Source organism: Diceros bicornis, chromosome 34 (genome assembly GCF_020826845.1).
Source record: "Diceros bicornis minor isolate mBicDic1 chromosome 34, mDicBic1.mat.cur, whole genome shotgun sequence".
Lineage (NCBI taxonomy): Eukaryota > Metazoa > Chordata > Mammalia > Perissodactyla > Rhinocerotidae > Diceros > Diceros bicornis.
The window spans coordinates 19,815,667-19,840,015 of record NC_080773.1 but is presented as its reverse complement, the minus strand read 5'-3'; the positions used below and the strand labels follow the sequence as shown (position 1 = coordinate 19,840,015).

At 47.2% G+C, this 24,349-nt stretch overlaps 1 protein-coding gene across 2 annotated transcripts in view; it reads left to right on the top strand.

The window, feature by feature from the left end:
• The window catches only part of OPA3 (outer mitochondrial membrane lipid metabolism regulator OPA3), an 82,889-nt gene continuing 58,540 nt past the window's right edge, over positions 1-24,349 (top strand). The window contains exon 1 of one of the 2 annotated variants that reach the window (XM_058529611.1): positions 1-188. In XM_058529611.1, the coding sequence (XP_058385594.1) occupies positions 47-188 (142 nt within the window). In that variant the 5' untranslated portion in view covers positions 1-46. The remainder of the gene's footprint in view (positions 189-24,349) is intronic. The other variant, XM_058529610.1, reaches the window with a different exon arrangement.

Genomic DNA, 24,349 nt, shown 5'->3' with positions numbered 1-24,349 from the left:
CCCCGCCCAGTCAGCAAGGTTGCGCGTGCCCCTTGCGACCGCCAAGATGGTGGTGGGCGCGTTCCCTATGGCGAAGCTGCTATACCTGGGCATCCGGCAGGTCAGCAAGCCGCTTGCCAACCGCATTAAGGAGGCCGCCCGCCGAAGCGAGTTCTTCAAGACCTATATCTGCCTCCCGCCGGCTCAGCGTGAGTCTGACCCCACGACCCTCCAACCTTTCCATTCTCCAACCCCTCTCAGGTGGCTGCTCAGAGGATGGACTTCTGTTCACGACCAATCACAGCCCGAACCGGCAAAGTGCTGCAGCCAATAGGAAGGGTTCCTGGGAGAGGGGCATGCGAGTAGCCCAGTAGTAAGGGCGGGCGTGGGGTAGGGCGCCAGGGCTGGAGTTGAGAATACCAGCCAATAGAAGAAGAGAGCTTGTGGAGACTGACGTCTAGGCGGGCCAATAGTGCGAGTGATGGAAGTAATTTGGGCGGGCATTCCAGGACTGCGAGGAGCTAGGGGCGGGGCCGAGGAGAGACCAGACAGGGTTATTCGCTAGGCCATCCTTAGGCGGCTTGGTTTCCAAAACTCCGGTCCGTGTTTCAGTTTCCCTCCCGTCCCGGGAAGTGAGAGGTGCTTGTATATCATCCGTTTAGGACATCGGTTTGCCCCAGTTTTACTCCGGGAAATAGGCTGAGTTAGGGGAGTGGCTCGGGGGCGAAGTCTGGGGTCTGGGGGCGTGGCCTGGGAGTCTGGCCAGAGAGGAATTTAAACCAGAGTGGACGTTCATCCATCATCCACGTATTTGTTGGTCCATTCATTCGGTAGACGGACCGTGCTGGCTTTTTGCTGGGCACTGGGAGACACATGCATGACCCATCATTGTTAACCCGCAGGGGTCAGGGTGGTGGGAGCCCCCGAGCTCAGAGAGGCCACCTGACCTGGGGTCATGGTGTCAGGAAGTCTGTCTAGACGGCTACAGACCAAGCTGAGACGTACAGGGCATAGTAAACCCTCAAAATATGAGCTACTAAAAAGACGGTCTATGTGCTATCGCCTGTGGGAGCATGGAATAAGGAAATTTAACGTAATTTGCTGGGTCGAAGAACCACCGTTCATTCATCCATCCGTCCGTTACTTCGTTTAGCTAGTATTTTCTGAGCCTCTGCTCTGTGCTCGGCCTTGTGCTGGACAGTGTTGGTGAAATAACGGGGACTAAGCTGGCCCCAGTCTGTGTCCTCAAGGAGCTCACAGTTTAGTGGGGACAGACCTATCCTGCAAGAGTGACCACCTAGAGTGTGCAGAGCTGATGTGGGGGAGCCCACTGGACGCCTGACCTGGCGTGGGGTTCAGGAAGGGCTTCTTGGCAGAAGAGACCTCTGAGCTGGAACCTGAAGGGTGAGGACAACCTCACCAGACAACACGGGGATGATGCTGATGCTGAGGGAGACGGAGGAGCATGTGCAAAGATCAGATGGTTGGGGGGGTGCACCTCTTTTCCTTACAAGTTTGGGTGCTTAAAGTTGACTTTCCTAGAATTCTTAGTCCATTGGTGTTTGGTGGGCCCTCTGACGGGGCTGCAGACCTTAGAGTGGAAAAGTGTTGGATTGCACAGTTGCCAAAGTGCTTTCTCATGCCTCACACTGTTTTGTCCCATATCAGGGAGGGGAAATGACTTCCCCCAGTTGACAGAAGAGAAAACAGAGCCCTTGAGAGCAGAAGTGAATTGCTGAGGTCGAATGTGGCGTTTGTGCCAGAGGCGGGACTTCCATCCTGCACGCTGGATTCCCAGAGCCCCTTTCTGCCTCCTGCCGCTGCCTTTCTCCCAAACACTGTGATGTGTCTTAGCGTTGTGCTTTAGAAAGTGGCTTCTCCAGTCACTCTGCCACGGGTTCCCATCTGGGCCCCACCCCTTCCCAGCCGGGCACCTTTGGGCAGGTCACGTTAAGTGACTCTGGGCTTCACTTTCCTCTTCTGTATAGTGGGTATTACATAATAGCAGCACTTAATGGGTACTCACTCTGTGCCAGGCTGTGTGCTGAGCACTTCACAGGCCTTCTAGCATTAAATCTGCACAAATTGTTATGAGATACTGTTATCATTCACGTTTTCTGTACACACTCTATATGCATTTATGCTGTAAACAACACTTTTTTGCGTTTTTGTGAGGAGTAAATGGATATAAAAAGTTAGGTCAGTGCTTGGCACTGACATGTGGCTGTTGTGTAGATGTTGTGGATACAGCAGAGGAGAAAAGGCAAAAAATCTTGTTCTCAGGGCCCTTACATTCTTGGGGGGGAAGCCAGACAGTAAACAAAATAAATAGTTAAAATATGAAGTATCTTAGCAATAATTGCTCTGAAGAAAACATCAGAGATGCAGAAGGAGGAGTATTTGAAGGCAGGTTGTAAGTTCTGATAAGATTATCAGGGAGACCTCACTGAAAATATGAGAAGGAGACAAGGGAGCAAGCAGTGCAGGTGTCTGGGGGAAGAGCATTCTAACCCAAAGTTTCTGCACATGCAAAGGTCCTGAGGTGAGACTATGCCTGGCATGTTTGACAAACAGTGAGGAGGCCGATGTGGCTGAGCGAAGAGACTGAGTGGAGACTGAGGGCAGAGAAGAAACTGGTGGTGATGGGAAAGGGGGGCAGATCGTGCAGGGCCTGTGGGCCACAGTAAATGCTGTGGCTTTACTCAGGTGGATGGGACTCACTGGAGGGTCTGAGCAGAGGAGGGACAGGATCTGAGTTATATATATATATATATATATTTTTTTTTTTTTTGATGAGGAAGATCAGCCCTGAGCTAACATCCGATGCCAATCCTCCTCTTTTTTGCTGAGGAAGACTGGCCCTGAGCTAACATCCGTGCCCATCCTCCTCCACTTTATGTGGGACGCCACCACAGCATGGCCTGACACGTGCTGCATTGGTGCGCGCCCGGGATCCGAACCCGTGAACCCCAGGCCGCTGAAGCCGAGCACACGCACTTAACCGCTTGCGCCACCAGGCAGGCCCTGAGTTATATTTTAATAGGATCCTTTTGGCAATCACAGGGTGAGGGTCGGTGCAGGGAGGAGTCAACTACAGTAGTCCAGGTGGGAGGTGAGTTGGGAGGAGGGGTCAGATTCTGGAGGTGTTTTTCCCCCAACTTCTTTGTTTTTGCTGAGGAAGAGTAGCCCTGAGCTAACATCTGTGCCGTTCTTCCTCCACTTTATATGTGGGACATCGCCATAGCATGGCTGACGAGTGGTGTGGGTCCGTGCCTGGGATCTGAACCCAGAACCCGGGCTGCTGAAGTGGAGCGCACGAACTTAACCACTATGCCACCAGGCTGGCCCGCTCCCCCCCAACTTCTTCTTTTCAAAATTTCAAACCGGCAAAAAAGTTGAAAGAAAGAATGGTATAGTCATCAATTGCATACCCTTTACCACCTAGTTCATCACTTATTAGCCTTCCACAAATTTGCTTTGTCTTCGCTCTCGTATATGTATGCATGTACATACATATACACGCTGTTTTTCCTGAACAATTTGAAAATAAGTTGTGAACATGACACTTCACTCCTAAATATTTCAGCCTGTACCTCCTAAGAACAAAGACGTTCTGTATAACAGTACCAATATCATATCTGAGAAATTTAACATTGATAACAATAATATTGATAATTTTATTATTTAATATATAGCTCATATTCTGATTTCTCCAATTGTCCCCCAAAATGTCCTTTTTAGTGTTTATTATTATTATTTTTAATCTAATAATGGGTCCACTCAAGGATCATGCACTGCATTTGATTATTATGCCTCTTTCGTATCTTCGTCTACAGCAGGCCCACTGCCTGTCTTTGTAAATAAAGTTTTATTGGAACACAGCCACACCCGTTTTGTTTGCCTGTTGTCTGTGGCTGCAGACTTGGGTTTGCATGGCCCACAAATCTAAAATGTTTACTCTGTGGCCCTTTATGGGAAATGTTTGCAGACCCTGCTCTATAGCAGTATCCCTCTCCTTTCTGATTTTTCATGACATTGACATTTGGAAGAGTCCGAGCCAGTTGTCCCATAGAGTGTCCCCCAGTCTGGGGTTTTCTGATCGCTTCCTCTGATTGGATTCACAACGAGCATCTTTGGCAGGAACCCCACAGACGTGATGGTGTGTGCTGAGGCCATGGCCTCAGGGGGCTCCTGAGGTCTGTTTATTCCGTCATTTGTGATGGTGACTTGGATCGCATGGTTAAGGTGGTGACCACTGAATGAACCTTTCCTTTTCCCCTTGGTAATGAATAACCAGTAGATTTGTTTGGAAGGGAGAGCCGGCAGGATTTCCTGGGGATTGGGTGTGACATGGCAGACTAGAGGACGGGCGGCCTGCACAGGAAGGACGAGGAGCTCACTTGAGACAGGCTGGAGAGGCTATTAGATATTGGAGCGCACTGACTTAATATCTACACTTTTTTTATTACGTTGTTACTGTCTTCACGGTGCTCCTGGCCCTTAGCTGTGGCCCCAGCCCGCGTGATTAGAATTTCCTAAGCTGCGGTAGCAGCTTTGTTCTCCGGGGTCACGCCTCCCGAGTGACCGGGGCATCCAGCGTCTGTGCCTTTGGCTGAGGTCTTTTTGACTCAGCGGGGTAAGCCTGCTGGCTGTCTTGTCAGTAGAGGCTGGAGGGGTAGGTGTGTCTGCCTGAGGAAAGAACAGTAAATGCAGGAAGCATAAATCATTGATGATGCACTGTGTCAGGGAGGCAAAGATCCTTTTCAACAGCGATTTCTGGGGGAGAGAAAATAAAAGAGGTTGGTGATGCCAGACAGGTTGGGGCCACTCTTCCAAAGTGCGCTGCAGAGCTTCCAGGGGAGTGTGGGGTGTCTGTGGGCAGTGGGAAGGTTCCAGTTCATTCTTGCTTATCCTTTGGCGTATACTGGTCATTTTTCTAGTTTCCACTCACAGTAGGCAGAATAATGGCCCCCCAGATGTCCAAATCCTGATCCCAGGAACCTGTTGAATGTATTACCTTACACAACCAAGGGAACTTGACAGATGTGACGAAATCAAGGATTTGGGGACAGGCAGATTCTCCTGGATGATCTAGGTGGGCCCAGTGTAATCATAGGGGTCCTTATAAGTGAGAGGGACACAGGAAGGGGACCGGTTTGAAGATGCTACACTCCTGGTCTTGAAGACAGAGGAGGGGCCACAAGCGAAGGAATGTGGGCGGCCTCTAGAAGCCGGAAAAGGCAAGGAAAGAGATTCTCCCCGAGAGCCTCCAGAAAGGAACAGGCCCCTGCTGACACCTTGGGTTTAGCCTGGTGAGACCCAGGTGAGACGTTTGGAACTTCCGATCTCTGGAACCGTGGATAATAACTTCGTATAGTTTTAAGCCACTATGTTCGTGGCCATTTGTTACAGACACAATAGGCAACTAATAGGCCGCGCTAATTCATTCAGGTTGCTGGGATAATTTTTTCAGAAGTGCTTAGCTCTGTGGTCCTTCTTACGATTTTAAGCTGTGGAGTTGGTTTCAGTTTTCTATTGCCTCATAGCAATCTGACCCAAAGCTTAGGGCTTAACGCAGTAACCCTTTTATTTTCTCTCGCAGTTTTGTGGCTTGACGGGTCAGCGAGGCAGTTCCTCTGCTGCTCTTGCTTAGTGGTCTGTCATGGGGTTGGGGTCAGCAGGGGCTTCTTCTAGGACACTGGGATGGCCAGTGTCCTTGCTCCTTCTCAGTGTCATCTCAGGACCTCCCTTCTCCGCGTGGTCTGTCCAGCAGGGAAGCTGAATTTCCCACATGGTCACTCAGCGCTCTCACAGGCCAGATCTCCAGGAGGGAAAGAGCGGAAGCTGCAGTCAGAGCAGCTCTGACACAGGCCAGAGTGAGTGTGGGAGGGGACTGCATGGTTGTCACCAAAGGCAGTCTGCCACAGAGGAGACACACTTGGGTTTGAATCTTGGTAGGACTTGCTAGCTGTGTGACTTTGGGCAAGCAGCTTGACCTCTCTGAGCCTCTGTGTCCCTGTTTATCAAATGAGGGTAATAATGGAACTCACCTCCAGAGATTGTTGTGAGGATGCGAGAGACGGTGGATATCAAGGCCTGGCCCAGAGCATGTGAATCTGGTTGTTAGTACCGGTGGCTGACGTGTAGAATCTCTTATCATATGTGGCGGTACTGCCCAGAGGCTAAACTCTGCTTCCAGACGAAGGCTTCCTGCACTCAGATCCCTGCTCATCTGTTTGGTTGGTGGGTGTCCTGGGCAAGTCGCTGTGCCTTTCTGTACCTCAGTTTCCTCGTCTGTCCAGTGTGGCACTCACCTCATAGGCCTGGTGGGAGGAGCTGTTGCGTGCGCGAATACCCTCAGCACAGGCCTGGCACCTTCTGAGCTGGGTGACCAGCAGTGTGGCCGAGTGGTCGAGAACCCGGCCTCTGGAGCTGGGCTGCCTGCGTGTGAATCTCAGTTCAGCCACTTTCTGTGTGACCCCGGGCAAGTTCCTTAACTTCTCTGGGCCTCAGTTTTGTTGTCTGTAAACTGGATTATTATGTTGATTCTGTGGTTTAATATCCATAAAGCATCAAACAGTGTCTGGCTTTTAAGTGCTGCATAAATGTTTGTTGAGTGTGTAGAACTGTCAGGCACCATTATTATTTTATCATCGTCATCATCTTACTGCTGAACCTTCCAGTATATTCCTTCTCAGTGTGTACTCCTGGGTTGCTGTCGGAGCCGAGCAGTCGGTACTTCAAGCTCCTAGAAGGTGTTGGTCCCCCTTCCTCAGTCAACCCTCATAGGTTGCCAGAAGGGTCTGGGCTTTCCTGTGAACATTTCTGGCTAGCATGGGGGAGTTATGTCTGCTCAGGGGCTGGGATTAGAGTTATGTTTCTTTTTTTTATTTATTTTTTCCCCAAAGCCCCAGTAGATAGTTGTCTGTCACAGCTGCACATCCTTCTAGTGGCTGTATGTGGGACGCGGCCTCAGCATGGCCGGAGAAGTGGTGCGTCGGTGCGTGCCTGGGATCCGAACCCGGGCTGCCAGTAGCAGAGCGCGCGCACTTAACCGCTAAGCCACGGGGCCGTCCCTAGAGTGATGTTTCTGAGTAAAGAAAAGTGAAACGTCAGACAGAGAGAGGGCAGTATGACTGAGGCGAGGGCCTCCCCCCACCTAATACTTTATCAGGTGTCTCTAGCATCCTTTGAAATGCATGCTTGGACCTGCAAGGATGGAAAGGGAGAAAGCAGGAGCAAAGAGCCAGGGGAGGAGTGACCCTGAAGCCACCTGATACTGGGGACAGTGACAGAGTCACATGTCCTCAGGGACAGAGGCCATGCTGTGGGAAAGCTGGGCCGGGGACCGCCTTGTGCAGAACCAGGTCCTGGGAAAGGTACCCTCCGGGGAAGAGGGAACTGGAAAAAGGCACACAGCCTTAGACCTGGGCAGAGATGGAAAAAGGCTCCTCTGAGAATTTGTGGCTACGGACTGTTGCTTATGAGGGTTTGGGGCTTGAATTAGACTCTTTGAAAGGTCCTGGAAAGAGCAGGCTGAGAATGAACCCAGATCTTTGTGCCCCTAAGCACCTGACAAGGACAAACATGAACCCTCCCTGGAGGAGCGTCCCCTCTGCCTGGGCCTCACAGAATTCCTTCAGGTAGATAGGAGCCCGTGATAAAAGATTCTGTCCCACACAGAGAAGCGGGCACCGGGAGCGAGAGGCAGCAGACACCAGGCGTGGCAGGTCAGGACCAGCCAACAGTGATCAGATGTGGATCTAAAACACCTATGTGAAAAGGAGAAAACAGGAGGGATATAAAAACACGACGACACACAGTCAGAAATTACCAGGAAGTTGGAAAAAGAACCAAATAGAACTTGGAGAAATGACAAATACAACAATTGCTGTTCAGAGCTTGATAGAAGGACTAGACAAACCCCAGATGAAATCCACCTGCTCAGAGGATTGATGACCTGAAGGATGGCCCGTCTCAAGGGAAAAAAGGGAGCTTTGTGGGGGCCTCCCCGTAGCTGCCCAGGAGTGCCACATGCAGGTCTGGTTGGGTCCATCTGGGCAAGGACAGACTGGACGGTTTTATTTTTGACATTCTCTAGAGAGGATTCTCGTGTGCATGAGAGTTTGAATATCACTTCCCTGGAGTCTATTTATAATCTCCAGAGCGCCACATCAGTTAGGTTACATGACAGCTGGGCTGTTGCTGGTGACCTCCAAATGGTTCTTCTTTTATTATTAAGGAAACATTTTTGAGCATTCTCCCCTAGTATGTGTGTGTGTGTGTGTGTGTGTGTGTGTGTGTGTGTGTGTATATATATATATATAGTGTGTGTGTGTTTATAAATATAGTTATTTAGCAGTCATGTATAGTGCTAACATATATACTGTGAATATATTATCTGCATCTAAAAACACAAAAATTAGAAGGGATGAAATTAATATTTTAAAAATAAAATTTTTATCTTATGTATTCGTGGCCCCCCAAATACTTTTGCTCTCACTAAAAAATGTTTTCTTATACAGACAGTGTTCAGTGCATTTGGAAACTCTTGGTGTAACGCTCTGTGAGAGTCTCGTGTTGACATTCTTTGTGTGTGGCTGTCACAGCTGGCAGGGACCTGACTAGTGCACGGAGATCTGAACGAGAGAAGTGTGCCTGGGGCTGCGTTTAATGCCGCTGCTTTTGTTTCAGTCCCGCCCTTCCTATGCGGTGGCATTAGTTGGAATCTGCTCGTGCTCGCATTGTTAAATCTTGAGTCCGTGGTTGCTGAGCAGGAGTCTTTAAGAAGCCGCGGTGCGCTGGCATTAGTTGGAATCTGCTCGTGCTCGCATTGTTAAATCTTGAGTCCGTGGTTGCTGAGCAGGAGTCTTTAAGAAGCCGCGGTGCGCGGCTGGTAGACGTGCAACCTGGGACTGTCCCCGGGAATCGGGTTCTCCGGGCTGCAATACGCGGAGCGGACAGGAGAGGGCGCCCGCGCCAGCCTCTCAGCGTTCGGTCCAGCGCTCTGGGGCTGGTGGCGCGCGCGGCTCAGGCGCTCAAGGCCGTCTCGGGAGTTGACCTGAGTGTATCTCTTTATGCCTACTGAAGCTTAATTTCTTCTCCTCCTCGTCCTCACCTTCCTCCTTTCTCTTCCTCTTCCTCCTTTTTCTTCCTCTCCTTTCCCTTCCCACCTCCTCCTCCTTCAAAACAGAAACATAACCAGAAGTTCTGGTATGTTTTTCTTATGCCCTAAAGAAACCCTCGTCCACCCCCTTGGTTCCCCACTCCTCGAGACTCCTTGGGCAGTTCCTTAGAGGCCTGCTCTGATGTCTCGGCCTCCCGGGATGTGCCTCTGTCCCTAACTGGGGTCTTACCCCCTTCCAGCCTCTTGTTCCTCCTCTTTCCTGCGCCCTGGGCTCCAGCTGACCCCCCACCCCCACCCCTAAGCCCCCGTACAGCTGGTGATTCCTCAGAGCTCCCTCACCCCACCCCCCTTCCTCGGCTGTTCTCCGGCTTCTCCTGCCTTTGGTGAGCCTTACCCTCTACCGAGGGCCTCATGTGCGCCAAGCTCCGTGCTGAGTGTATTGCCATTTTTATCTCTTTTCTTTTTAAAATTGGATCAAATTTTATTTTACTTTTGGGTATTAGGGGTTTTTTCCTCCAAAGTTTTTTGGGGGAACTTACTAAATTTAAGTAATGCATGTTTATTGTGAAAGAAGGAACAAGAGACAAATCGGTTTGTGCTTATCTATGTATGATTAATTGAAAAGCCAGCCAATAAATCTTTATCAAACCTTAAATCAAAAGGATGTTTATTGTTGGTGGGGAGGAAGGTGGCTGTGTAGTTGGTGTGGTGGCTTGGTGATGTCATTAGGGACCTGAGGACCCTTTCTGTCTCTACCATCTTTGTGTTCAGGCAATAACTTTCCTCATGGCCTCAAAAGGGCTGCTGGAGCTCCAGACATCATGCCTTTATACTGCAGTGTCCAAAGAGAGGAAGTGTGTGTATGTGTGTGTGTGGCTGGGGGTGGGGTGGGGGTCCTGGGGTGGGGGGCAGGGAAATGAGAGAGCTCTTCAAGGAGAAAAATCTTTCCCCAGAAGTCACTAGGAGATTCCCCTCACCGCTGATCAGCCAGAATTGAGTCACATACCACCCCTTGCTGTATGGGAAGTCAGGGTGGTGAGTGTCCTTCTAGACTCTAATGGCAGGGGAGGATGCACCTGCCCAGGGGCACACAAGTGCTGAGAGGTAGCACTAGAACCAGATTGTCTGGTTCTGGTTTGCACCCACAGTGCTGAACTGCATTCCCAGTCTCTGCAGGCAGCCAGGCTGGGTCTCTCGCTAGACATCAATTCATGCACAAGCCTTGAATGTGCCAATGTCCCTGCAAGCCAGGGATTACGATCCTTATTTTGAAAAACAGGAAATGGAGATACAGAGAGGTTGAGAAACTCGCCCAAGATCACACAGCAAATAACTAGCAGAGCCAGGACTTGAACCCAGGGCCACCCGACTTCAGATCACACTAAGCTCTCAGCTTCTCTGTTAGCTGCTTCCCTCGTGCCTCCTAAAGTCTCAAATGCTGGCTATGCTAAGTAGAGTTGGTCTCTCCAGGTCTGGGCAGGGAGTAGAGGTGGGATTATTTTCTGGGACAAGGACGTGCTTCAGTCCATTAAGGGGCTGTGTAATTGACTCATTCAGCAAATCTTTTTTGGTGCCTGCTGTGTGCCAGGAACTGTTTTAGGAGCTATGACTAACTCAGTAGTCAGCAAAGCAGACAAAAATCCCTGCTCTCATGGGGCTCGAATTTGAGACAATTAGTTACTTGCCTGGGGACTCCAGGGCACAGAGAGGTCCTTCTTCCCATAGTTCCTCCCAGATTCCCGGGCTGACTCTCAGTGGTCCAGCTTGGATCGCATCCCCATCCCTGAGCCAATCACTGGGGCCCTGGGAATGCAGTGCTCTGATTGGCCAGTCTGAGGGGCTGGGTTAGCCTCTACTGTATCCTTTGGACCATCTCTTTGGGGAAGATGGGATTCCTCAAAGTGCTTGGCAGACAGAACCAGTCATGTCCCCTGTGGTGACTGGTGCACCAGGCGTCACTGCTGTCCCCGGAGGCAGTGATGGAGGATGGGCCAGGTCTGTGGGAGGAAACTCCCGCCATGCGCGTGGCACCACAAGTCTGTTAACACCTGGAGCACTGTTGGGCGGGCTGTCGACTGCTGAACCTCATCCAGGCAAGGGCACCAGGGCAGGGGCTGGCTCGAAGCTATGTGTACTCTGAATGATAATGTCTTAACTGATGGTAACGGTGTTCATTTATTATGCTTTCTGTGATCTCCACAAAGAAAATTAATCACTTCATTAGGGAGTTTATATGAACGTCCTGGTTTTATGAGTAGGGAAATATCTGAGAGAGAGACGCAAGTTCCCCAAGGCAGCACAGAATAAGAAATCAAGGCCCAGTGGCTCCCAAACCCTTCTTCTTAGGTCTAGTTATTAATATTTGATTTTTTGCATATTCCTTATTGAAGTACAATATCTACACAGTGCAATGTACAGATCTGAAGTGTCTAGTTTAATGAGTATGGGTAAATGCATATATACTCGTGTAACTAGCATCCAGGATATCAACCATTTCCATCACCCCAGGAAGTTCCTTCCTGTCCTTTTCTGTCACCCTCTGTGGCTTCTCTCACTGTAGATTCGTTTTACCTATTGTTAAACTTCATAGAAATGGAACCATGCAGTATGAACTTTATGTCTAGCTTTTGTTCACGTGACATTTTTTGAGATATTTGCTTGTTGCTGCATGTATCAATAGTTCTTTTTTTTTTTTTTTTTGGTGAGGAAGATTAGCCCTGAGCTAACATCTGTTGCCAATCCTCCTCTTTCTGCTTGAGGAAGATTTGCCCTGAGTTAACATCTGTGCCCATCTTCCTCTACTTTGTATGTGGGACGCCATCACAGCATGACCGCCGATGAGTGGTGTAGGTCCATGCCCAGGATCCGAACCCAGGCACCGAACCTAACCACTAGGCTTCAGGGCCGGCCCTAAAATTATTGATTTTTTTTTTTTTTTTTTTTTTTTGGTGAGGATGATCAGCCCTGAGCTAACATCCATGCCAATCCTCCTCTTTTTGCTGAGGAAGACTGGCCTTGGGCTAACATCTGTGCCCATCTTCCTCCACTTTATATGGGATGCTGACACAGCATGGCTTGATGAGTGGTACGTCGGTGCGTGCCCAGGATCCGAACCCAGGCTGCCAGCAGCGGAGGGCACGCACTTAACCGCTGCCACGGGGCCAGCCCCTAAAATATTGATTTTTTAAAGTGTATTAAACCAGTCTTCTATTCCTGGATAAACCCCACTTGGTCATGGTGTGTTATCCTTTTCATATATTGCTGGCTTTGATTTGCTAATATTTTCCTAAAGATTTTTGCATCTGTGGTCCTGAGTGACACATTCTGTAATTTTTTTTTTTCTTGTAGTATCTTTGTCAGGTTTCAATATTATGGCTTTGCTGACCTCATAAAACATTTGGGAAAATGTTCCCTTATTTTCTATAAAATTAGAATTATTTCTCCCTTAAATATTTGACATAAATGACCACGTAGGCTTGTAGTTCTCTTTAAGGGAAAGTTTTTAATAACAGATTCAATTTTCTTAGTAGTTATAGGACTGTTCAGATTTTCTGTTTCTTCTTGTATGTGCTTTTATAAATTATGTTTTTCAAGGTGTATGTCATTTCATATAAGTTGTTGAATGTATTGCCATAATGTTGTTCATAATATTCCTTTACTATAGTTGTAGGATCTGTAGTGATGTCTCCTCTTTCATTCCTGATAGTGGTAATTTATGTTTTCCTTATTCTTGATCAGTAATATTCCTAGTGGCTTATCAATGTATGTTTCAAAGAACCATCTTTTGGCTTTGTTATTTTCCTCTCATTTGTCTGTTTTCTGTTTCATTGATTTCTGCTCTTATCCTTATTATTTTCTTCTATTTACTTTAATTTGCTCCTTTTAAAATAAGGTAGAATCTTAGATTATTCAAGTCTTTTAAGTCTTTCTTCTTTTTTTTAATAAGCATTTAGATATAAATTTCCCTCTAAACACTTCTTTAGATGTATCCCACAAAATTTGGCGTGTTGTGGTTTTTTTCTTCTTTTGAGGAAGATTGGCCCTGAGCTAACATCTGTTGCCAATCTTCCTCCTTTTTTCCCCCTTTTTTCTCCCCAAAGCCCCAGTAGATAGTTGTATGTCATAGTTGTACATCCTTCTAGTTGCTCTATGTGGGACGCTGCCTCAGCATGGCTTGATGAGCAGTGAGTAGGGCTGTGCCCAGGATCCGAACCGGTGAACCCTGGGCCACCGAAGTGGAACATGCAAACTTAACTGCTACGCTGCTGGGCAGGCCCCTGGCATGTTGTGTCCTCATTGTCATTCAGTTCTGTATATTTTCTAGTTTCTCTTGTGATTTCTTCTTTGACCCATGGGTTATTTAGAAGGGTGTTGTCTAATTTCCAAATACTGGGGACCTTTTCAGATTTCTTGTTGTTATTGATTTCCAGTTTAATTCCATCGTGGTCAGTAATAATGCACATGGTAGAAGAATTCAGATGGTACAAAAGGGAATATGGTGAGAAGTACATGTGTTTCCCATCCCTGTCTGCGTGCCTACCTGCCTGCCTGTCTTCCTTCTTTCCTCTGTTCGTTAAGAAATATTTAGTGAATGCCTACTACTTGCCAGGCCCTCAGGATACAGCTGTTTAAAAAGAGACCAGAGTCTCTGCTGCCCTTAGAGTTGAGATTCTCCTGATAGGAGACAGATGATAAACAAGATAAGAAGTAAAATATATTATGTGTAGGTGGTAATAAATAGGAAAAAATGCAGTAGGGAAGAAGGATTAGGTGTAAGGGGAGGAGGTATGTGCTAGATCAGGTTGGGTTTAGGAAGGCCTCTCTGAGGAGGTGACTGTTTGATTGGAGACTTGAGTAAAGTGAGGAAGTGTGGATATTTGGAGAAGAGTGTTTCAGACATAAGGCACGGTGAGTGCAAAGGCCCTGAGGCTAGAGCATGCCTGCTGGCTTCCAGGAACTGTGAGGAGGCCTGTGTGGCTGGTGCAGAGGGTAAATGGGAGAGTAGGAGGAGAGAGGGAGCCACAAAGGTCATGCCCCAGCCACCTTCTGGAGGCATTCTGTGCATAATCAAGCATATTCTAGACATGCATTTGTTTAATTCACATAAATGGTATTGTACTGTTCACTCTTTTTTTTCCCCCTTTTTCTCCCCAAGGCCCCAGTAGATAGTTGTATGTCATAGCTGCACATCCTTTCTAGTTGCTGTATGTGGGACGCTGCCTCAGCATGGCTGGGCAAGCAGTGCGTCGGTGCGCACCCGTGATCCGAACCCGGGCCGCCAGTTGTGGAGCGTGCGCGCTTACCCACTAAGCCGTGGGGCCGGCCCCTGTTCACTCTGTTTTGTGCCCTATTTTTTTCCTCTTAGCAACATACCTTGAAAATCCATCCCACATTCTTTTTCATAGCAGTTGGTACATAATGTGGATGTACCAGACGCCTATTGGGTGACTTTTAGGTTATTTCCGGGTTGTGCCCTCCCAAAGAATGCTGGCATCAGTGTTCCAGTCTGTGTGGCCCTTGGCAGGCAGCCTTCATGCTGTGATACATTCCCCCTATCTGCCCTTCTCCCCGCACCCCCCAGGGAGGGTTTTAAGGGAGATCCTTTCCAGATCTCCAACTTCACCTGACTTGCCTGAAGAATCTGCTGTCTTCCTTCCTTCTCTCTCCAGTGGCTCTGCTCCCAGGAAAAGAAGTTATGGGAGAAATAAAGTCTGAAAAGACAGACCTCTTCCCCCTTCCCAGTCTTACGATACATTGCCCCAGGTGTAAAAACCTCCAGGATCACAAAGGAACAATTTGAAATACTGATGGCAGGAACACGTCCCCCAGTCCACCTTAAGACATACATCACTAGTCAAAATTTACTTTTTATGTTTAATAATAATGCATCAGGGCCGGCCCCGTGGCTTAGCGGTTAAGTGCGTGCGCTCCGCTGCTGGCGGCCCGGGTTCGGATCCCGGGCGCGCACCGACGTGCCGCTTCTCCCGCCATGCTGAGGCCGCGTCCCACATACAGCAACTGGAAGGATGTGCAGCTATGACATACAACTATCTCTTGGGGCTTTGGGGGAAAATAAATAAATAAATAAAAATTAAAAAAAAAAGAAAACTATACTTAAAAAAAATAACAATAATAATTATGCATCAAATTTTGTGATGTATGCTGTTTCGATCAGTGGTATACTAATAGTAATTTTAACGGTAACTCATTCTGAGAGAAAAATTTTAGCTAAGATCACAAGAAATTAAAATTTTGATTTTAATTTATAGACATAGAGAAATGTAATAGGACATTTGAGCATAAAAATGTGTTATTACATTAAGATGAAATTTCTTAGAGAAAGTGAAACGTAGACTGAACTTCAAGGAGAGCAAGGAACAATCTGACCACTGTTAAAGAGGAGCTGATTGGTGTATCTTTAAAATGAGCGATGTAGGTATTAAATTTTTATGGGCTCTTTAGTCCTTTGCATACGCTTAAAAGAGTGATGTAACGGATTTGTTTTAAAATGTCAATATCTGTCGTATACCAGAAGTTATGCTCTTTGCAATGATTTAAACTTAGGATGAAAAAATGGATATGACAACGTCCAAGTATATAAAGAGGGTGCATAGTTTTTTCAAAATTTGTTGAGAGGATGCAGGATGTGAGGTACGCTAATTTGGCTCCCACACAAGTTGTCTCCTTGTAATTATTCTTGAGTGTGGGTCATGGATCCACGGATCCATGCCATGTGGAGTCACATCCTTGCTCCCGGCAGTGAGGTCCCCTCCCTCTGCCCATGCACGGGGCTGGGACACTTGTTGATCTTTGCCAATCCAAGAGATGGAAATTGGTTTCTCATTTTAGTTTTAATTTGCATTTCCTGTGGACCAAGTTGTATATTTTCTCATCTGTTTAAGAGCCATTTGAATTTCTCAGTGATCAATCTGTTCGTAGCCTTGGCCTGTTTTTCTAGCAAGTTGTTGGTCTTTGTCTAATTAATTTGTAGGAGCTCTTTCTATAAGAAAATTAGTAAATCTTTTTTCCAACCTTGTCATTTGACTTTGTTTATTGTGTGGATTTTTTGTTTTTTGCCATGTAAAACTTTTGTTTTTACTTAGTCAAATCTATTCATCTTTTCTTTTATGAACTTTAGGATTTTTGACATCCTTAGAAAGACTATCCATTTCTAGATTGTAAATGATTTGTCTTATGTTTTCTTCTAGTAATTTTATAGTCTTATTTGTGTGTATGTTGGTAAGTCTTTGATGCATCTGGAATTTATTTTGGGTGTTAGGTGTGAGGTAGGGATCCATCTTATTTTCTTTCCCAGTTGGCTGTCTATTTGTCCCCAAAACATTGATTGAATAAAGCATTTTTTTCTGACTGAGCTGATCTGTTTTTATATCTCAGACTTTTCTCTTTTGGTCTTGTTGACCTAAAACAAATCAACTGCTGGTAATTTTACTAGCAGAATGAGTTTTTTCAGGAACGGCAAAGAATTGCAATTGGAGACATGCAGTCTATGGCGAACCACAGGCAAGTCCCAAGAAACAAAGGAGAGAAACATTCTTTCATCAAGTTGGGAGGAGCTGTTGTAAAGGAAGTGTCCATTGGAGGAGACTGGGAGTTCAAAGGGTGGTGGCTTTTCATTGGCTGAGTTATGGCAGTCTTTCATTGGCTGAGCATTGCTAGGCAAGGAGGAATTTCTTCCTTCCTTCTGCTGGGGTAGTAAGTAGTGTCACTTCCTGCTGGAGATGCAAGATACAGTCTTTTTCTGTGGGGTCAGTAGTGTGTGTTGAGTGGCATGTGCATGAGAGTTCTCTCTTCTGCCTCCTGACTCCATTTTAAATGAGGTTTCTGTTTATTAATTTTCTCATTTTTCCTTTTGGATCAAGATCTTTCTCTGAAAGTATCACTGATCAAGAGTCAGGTTTTCCCAGTATCAGCAGCCTTTTGTCTCTTGATGCCAGGAAGGACCTTTCCTGGGCGTTGTGTCCCACATCAGAGGGAAAGTGAACAGATTGGAAACCTATTGACGTCACATTCAGTAACAGGAGAGGTAGGAGGGAGATCCCTCAGGCACTCTCCATCTAAGTTTGTATTCTTCTAATTGGCCTGGTGCAGGCATCTTGGGAAAGCTGTCTCATCAAATGTCATCTGCTTCAATTCCGGGAAACCTGTACCTTCCAGTCACCAGATGATGTGCAGGTCCAGTCAAGATTTGGTACTTTCTTTAAATGTGTCTCGTGAATCCAAGAGTCTTTTCCCTGGAGTTTCGTGGCACAAGGGCTAGTTATCAGTACCTGATAGGGGCCTTCCCAGCGAGATTGAAGAGACTTTCTGGAGGGGTCTTTTCCAATAGACGAAATCTCCAGGTTGCAACGTGTGATGCTTAAGGTCTTCACCTCCCGGGAGCGCCCTGTGGAAAGAGTGCTCTACCAGAACATGGTTATTTTAGATAGAAGCAATTAGGCCTTCACAGTATTGATGTATATCTCCTTTTATCAGCTGCGGATCAAAAGAGGCAGGGCTGGGTGCATTGGGTGTCCTGTGACTGTCTCAGAGGGGGAGTTTATGGGTTCCAGAGGGAGTGGAGCTGAGATTTAGAAGGACCAACAGCAATGCTTTTGGCTAAGGTATTCGGAGGGTCCTGCAAATTTTGCCAATTGAGTCTTAATAATGCCATTAGTGTGTTCAACTAAACCAGAGGATTTAGTAGTGCAGGGTAGTAAGTGCAGTGAAAGTGTCAAACTGGCCAAACAGCACAGACTTGTCAGCGAACCTGTCGGGTTCCTCAATCACTGTGAAGTTCGAGAGGACTTCCCCAGGTCAGGATAATCTTTTCCTAAAGGACTTTAGCCACAGAAGAGGCAGTAGCCTGTCTGTAAGGGAAGGCTTCAGTCCAGTGAGAAAACACACAGACCGTGACTAAAACATATTTGTATCCGTGAAACAGGCGCAACTGTGTGAAATCCATTTGCCAAGCCTTGAATGTCCTGTTAGGCAATTAAAAATGTCCGGGAGCGGTGCACACAGGCTTCCCTGGGTGGTGTTTTGGACAGGGGCGACAAGTGAAGAAGGCACCTCTTGCAGCCTTATTAATATTTCCCCACCAATATTGATTCATGAATGCTGTCATTTTGTTGGTGGACCGGTGGGTTAATGCGTGTACAGTGGTTAGGAGCGGGAATTTTAGAGTCTCCAGTGGGACTGGATTGTTATTTGGCGTGAACCAGAGCCTTCTCTTTTTATCAAACCAACCATTGTGGAATTTCCAACCTTGTTTTCCCTTTCCTGAGGCCAATTTTTGGGCTTCTCTAGCCAGCTTTTCTAAGTTAATGTTTGGGGAAATATCCCTTTGGAACATGACAGGAGTTTGGCTGCTGTTGTTTTCTTTAAGAGAAGCATTCGTTGCGGAAATGTCAGTAAGGTGAGTCTCTTTAGTTTCCGGAGAGTCACGTTTAGAATGCCCCAGGAGCTTAGTAATAGCTAAAGCAGCAGCTAAAAGTATAGCATCCAATAATTCTTTTTTTTTTTTTTAATTTTATTTATTTTATTTTTTCCCCCAAAGCCCCAGTAGATAGTTGTCTGTCATAGAAGCACATCCTTCTAGTTGCTGTATGTGGGACGCGGCCTCAGCATGGCCGGAGAAGCGGTGTGTCTGTGCGCGCCCGGGATCCGAACCCGGACCGCCAGCAGCGGAGCACGCGCACCCAACCGCTAAGCCACGGGGCCGGCCCGCATCCATTAATTCTTGAACATAAAAGCCGTTTTTAATTTTATTTCTGCTGGATGTAACAAAGCCACGTTGCTTCCACAACATTCCAAAATCCTGAGCCACTCCAGAAGCGTATCTATTTCAGTATAAACGTTGGCCAGCTGGCTGGGGTGCAGGCCCACGTGAGTGCAGATAATTCGGCTTTTTGGGCTATCGTAGCCAAAGTTACATCAAAGGGTGTTGATACCTCATATCCAGCACAGTGTTCACCAGTGTCATCAGAACCATCAGTGAACCATGAGAAGCTGGTGTTACTCCAAGGAGTTTCCTACAGATCATCTCAAGGAGTCAGGAGGTGATCCATCAGTGTTAAGCAGTCGTGAGGGACTTCGTTGGTAACAGAGGGGAGAGGAGTGGCAGGGTTGAGGTTATTACAACGTGAAAGAGTTATGTGAGGAGCAGTTAACAAGAGGATTTCACAGGAGGTGAGGCGGCTGACTGAGAAATGTTGAGCGTGGTGGGAATTCGGGCGGGCTTCCACTGCGTAAGGAGCAAAGATGGTTAAAGGGGATCCCACACCAATTTCCTTGGTGGTCTTAACCAAAAGGGCAGTGGCAGTAATGGCCCTAGGCAAGGGGGTATCCACATGCCCCAGGGTCCAGTTGCTGGCTGTGCTATCCTATGGGTCGATGGTGGTCCCCGTGTTTTTAGGTGAGGGCATTCCCTTCCTTTTCAGGTATAAAAAGGAGAAAGGGAAGCTGATAATTGGGATGCCCAAGGGCAGGTCCGTTCATTAAACTCTCATTTAAGGCTTTTTTTTTTTTTTTCCTGAGGAAGATTTGCCCTGAGCTAACATCCATTGCCGATCTTCCTCTTTTTGCTGAGGAATATTTGCCCCGAACTAACATCTGTTGCCGGTCTTCCTTTATTTTGTATGTGGGTCACCGCCACAGCATGGCCACTGATGAGTGGTGTAGGTCCATGCCTGGGATCTGAACCGAGACCACTGAAGCAAAGTGAGCCGAACTTAACCACTAGGCCATAGGGGCTGCCCTTCCTTTAAGGCTTTAAAGGCTGTGTCATCCTATTCTGATAAAATTGGATCGAAGTTGTTGTTTTTTAGTAAAACATACAGAGCTTTGGCCATGAGAGAGAACTTTGGAATCCAATATGTGCAGTAACCAACTAGCCCAGGAAAACCTTGCAGTTGACTCGTAGTTCTGGGTTTTGGAAAACTCAGGACACCATGAAGTCTGTCTGGATCTAGGAGCAGCCCTTGTTCTGACAGCAGATGCCCTAAATATGGAACCTGGGTTTGGACAAACTGCAGTTTTCCTTTGGTGACCCTGTGTCCCTTTAAGGCTAAAAGCTTTAGCAAGTGGATGCTGTCTTCCTGTGAGGAGGCTTGGGAGGGAGAGCAGAGAACCAATTAGTCCACATATTGCAACAAAGTAGAGCCCTTAGGAAACTTTATGTCATCCAGGTCAGCCTTCAGGATTTGTGAGAAATAAGGAAAGGGCTCTCAGGAAAACCCTGAGACATTACTCTCCGGGTGAACTGTTTTCCTTCCCAAGGGAAGGCAGCAAGGCATTGTTGCTTCATCACCTGGAATACTATAGGATGCACTGCATTAATCAGTTACCGTAAAGGATCTGCTTTGAGTTTGGACAGATGTTAGTAGCACGTGAACACAGCAACAACGGGGTGCCGAGAGCTAACAATGTTTATTGCTCCGAGGTCCTGAACAAACCCCCACCCTCGGCCCTTGGGTTTTCTCACAGGTAAGATAGGAGTGTTCCAGGGACCAGTATAAGGGATAAGGAGACCTTGAGCCTTGTAATCTTCCACTATGGGCTTTATACTTTGAAGGCTTTCTTTACTTACAGGGTATTGATTCATTCTGGGCAGAGGTTTTGAGGGATCTGTTTGAATCTTTGAGGGGAGGTACGCTGTGAATTTTGCCAACATCAGTTGGAGATTTTGCCCATAAGGAGGGTGGTAGCTGACTCAATAGGGGCAAATGATCAGTGTCTCCAGAATCAGCTCCAATACCGTCAAGACAGAGCAGATAGAAGATGTCGAAGGGCCACTGAATTCACTTGGTTGGCTATTTTGATCGTTACTGTCAAATTCTAGAATTATTTCCCCCTTTTGGGAGAAAGAGATACCAGCATGATATTTTCTAAGAAGTCTCAACCTAATAAATGAATAGGGGCAGAGAGCTAAGGAGAGAAGGGTGGCTATCTCTCAAAGGGCCTAACCAAAAGGGAGTAGGTTCAGAGACAGGAATCTTTTGAGGTTTATTAGAGACCCCCACTATCTGAACTGTGTTAGTACTCCAAGGCAGGGGCTGCTGCTTGACAGTAGTGGGGTTGAGCATGGAGAGTGTGGCTCTGGTGTCGGTAAGGACAGAGAGAGATTCATTCCCAACCTGGAGAGTTGTTTCTCTGAGTTGATTAAGCGGGGAGATTGGGAAGAGCCCTTGTAGTTCCTCGGGACCCCGTCACTGGGAATTAGGAGGATGTTGGAAAGGCTGGTTAGAGGGCTGAAGGCTCCTGAAGTGCTTAAGTTTGTAACTATCTCTTTTCCAATGTCCTGGCTCTTTGCAATAATAGCAGAAAGTAGGAGGTTTTTGGTTTCATGTAGGGACTTTCATTTGCCAGAGTAGAAGATTAAACATTTTGGCAGTTTTTCTTTTAGTTAACTCATCTTGGGTACGAGCAAGCTGGTTCGCCAGATTAACTAAATCTGGAGTGGACATAGTTTCCCATCCCACCCTGGTCCTTTAAAAGAGAAAGGTTCTGATTTAGCGCATTAATAAACACAGAGTTAAAAGCTACTCGAGTAGATTAACATCTGAAGGAAGACCAGAATTTTCTTTGACAACAATCTGAAGCCGATTATAATAGTCATGAACAGGTTGATCAGACTTTTGTATGCAAGCTTGAATTTTGTTGCAGTCAGTAGGCCTAGGAAAGCTACCGTATTGCTTGTTGGAATTGCCCAGTGAGTGTTCTAGCCTCTTGCCAAAAGTTAGGGATTTGTTTTTCTAAATCCTTTTCAGGATATTCCCATCGGGCAAGTTTCATGCAGTGTTTGGCTTGACCCTCACCAGCAAGCATGTGGACTAGCTGATACAGGTCCAAAACACCAGGTTGGTAAGTTTTGAATAACTATGTTAACTTCTTCAGCAAACCTATGGGGGTCCTCAGTTACTTTAGGCAACTCTTTAACTATGGCTCGTAATTTGGCCTTAGTCCAGGGAACTAAATAAGAGATTTGGGGTTTATTTGGATCCTCAGCAGACTTAACTTTAAAGAGGCAGGTTCTGATAGATTCAGGGAGTCGGGAGAGGCTTAGGGAAAAAGATGAGAGAATTACACTGGGGAAACTGAGGGTATAAAGGAGGCATAGGGTGTATAGAAGGGAAGGAGGACAATGGCGCCCGGGGCAGGGCCTGAGCACGAGGTGGCTGCTATGCGTCCAGAGACAAAGGAGACGGGGAAGGGGAAAGAGAGGCTTTGGAAGCCATTTTGTCTTTCTTTAATTGTTTGTTTGCCTCAGTTAATCTTAAAATTTCATTTTGTAGGGAGGCAATTTTAGACTCCTGGTAACGTTTGGAAGCATCAAAATACCAATCAAAATAGGTGTTCCATTCCGTTTTGGCAGTTTCAGATCTGTCACTGTCCAATTTGGTTTTAAGAAAAGTGAGTTTGGGGAGTTCAGATGTTCCCCATAATGGCCTTTGGTGTTCTTAATTACTCTTGGTTAAGTCGGTCAGTTTAGTTAGAAATGCACGTGAGGAGGGACCGCGGTTTCTAAACATAAAACCAGCCGGAGTCTCTGAAGGAGGGGCACCCTTAGAACATTTAAATGACTGGGATCCCATTCCTCAGAGGTTTTTCTCTAGAGCAAGAGAAAAATTCCTAAGCAGGCTGCAGGCCAAATACCAGCACAGTTCCAGTAGAACAGCCTGATTCTGAGGAAGTCAGGCCAAAGGCTGAACAGCACAGTTCCAGTAGAACAGCTCGGTTCCAAAAGGAATCAGACCAAAGGCCAAATGAGTGCTCGCTGAAGGGGCAAAAGTCTTTAACAGAAAGGAGAGGTCCCAGCTAAGGCCTGGAGAGCTTCAAAATGCAGAGAGCAGAGCCCGAGATCCAGGAGAAAACTTACCCTCAAACTCCAGGATCAGCGAGGAACCAGTGAGCTCAGTGGGCTCTGTGGGTCCCACACCTGACTGCCCACCAGCCTCGCTGTTGTCAGGGGTCTTCTTTGGATCCTCGTAGGGGCCACAAAATAATGTTGGCCTAAGACAAGTAAACAGCCCGTAGTTTTATCAGCAGAATGAGTTTATTCAGGATGGTGAAGAATTGCGATTTGGGACATGCAGTCTATGGCGAACCACAGGCAAGTCCCAAGAAACGAAGGAGAGAAAGTTCTTTTATGAAGTTGGGAGGAGCTGTTGTAAAGAAAGAGTCCACTGGAGGAAACTGGGAGTCTAAGGGTGGTGGCTTTTCATTGGCTGAGCTGTTGCTAGGAAAGGAGGAATTCCTTCCTTCCTTCTGCTGGGGTAGTAAGTAGTGTCACTTCCCGTCAGAGATGCAAGATAGTCTCTTCCTCTGGGGTCAGTAGTGTGTGTTGAGTGGCACATGCGTGAGAGTTCCCTCTTCTGGCCTCCTGACTCCATTTTAAATAAGGTTTCTGTTTATTACTATTATTATTTTCACAGTCTCCTTCTTTCAGCGTACCTCCCATGAGCATCTTCTCTATACCATGCCCTGTGTTGGGTCCTTGGGACACAAGGGTGAAGCAAACCCTGTCCCTACCTTGTTTATTCATCTCTGTCTCATCCATCCAGCCAGCGCTCCCTGGAATCTTTTCTGGCTGGACCCTATGCTGGGCAGTGGTGGGGACATGGCAGTGACTAAGACAGCACTGGCCCTGCCCTCACAGGTCTCACAGTCCAAAGGGGGAGACAGGCCCATTCCCAGAGAGTGACCATCCAGAGTGGTCAGCACTGGGCTGGGGGAGCCCGGGAGCGGAGGACTTAGCCAGTTTGGGGGTTGGGGGAGGGCTTCGGGGAGAAGGGGATGGCTCAGAGCTGGAGGAGGAGAAAGCCAGACAAAGTGGAAAGATGGAGGCCCAGGTAACAGCGTGTGCAGGGGTCAGGGTGTGAACGTGAGGAACTCAGGGGAGGCTGGCGTGACTGAAATGTAGACAGTGGGACCAAACATGGCGAGAGAAGAGACTGGACAGCCATCCAGGGACAGATCACACAGGGCTGGGTTAACACATTTGAACTTGATCCTGGGGGCAGCAGGGACCCTGTGTCATGGTTATAAAAGAAACTGAGGACAGCAAGGAAATAGTTAATTTGCTTTATTATTTTTTCTGCTTATAAAAGTAACACTTGCTCAGTGCATAAGACCTATGCGTGTGTGTCCTTCCGGCCTCTTTTCTGTGGTGTTGACGTCCTGTTCTTTATGCCTGTTCATGTACGTGATCATAGGTACACACCTCTTCTAGGAATTTCCCTGAAG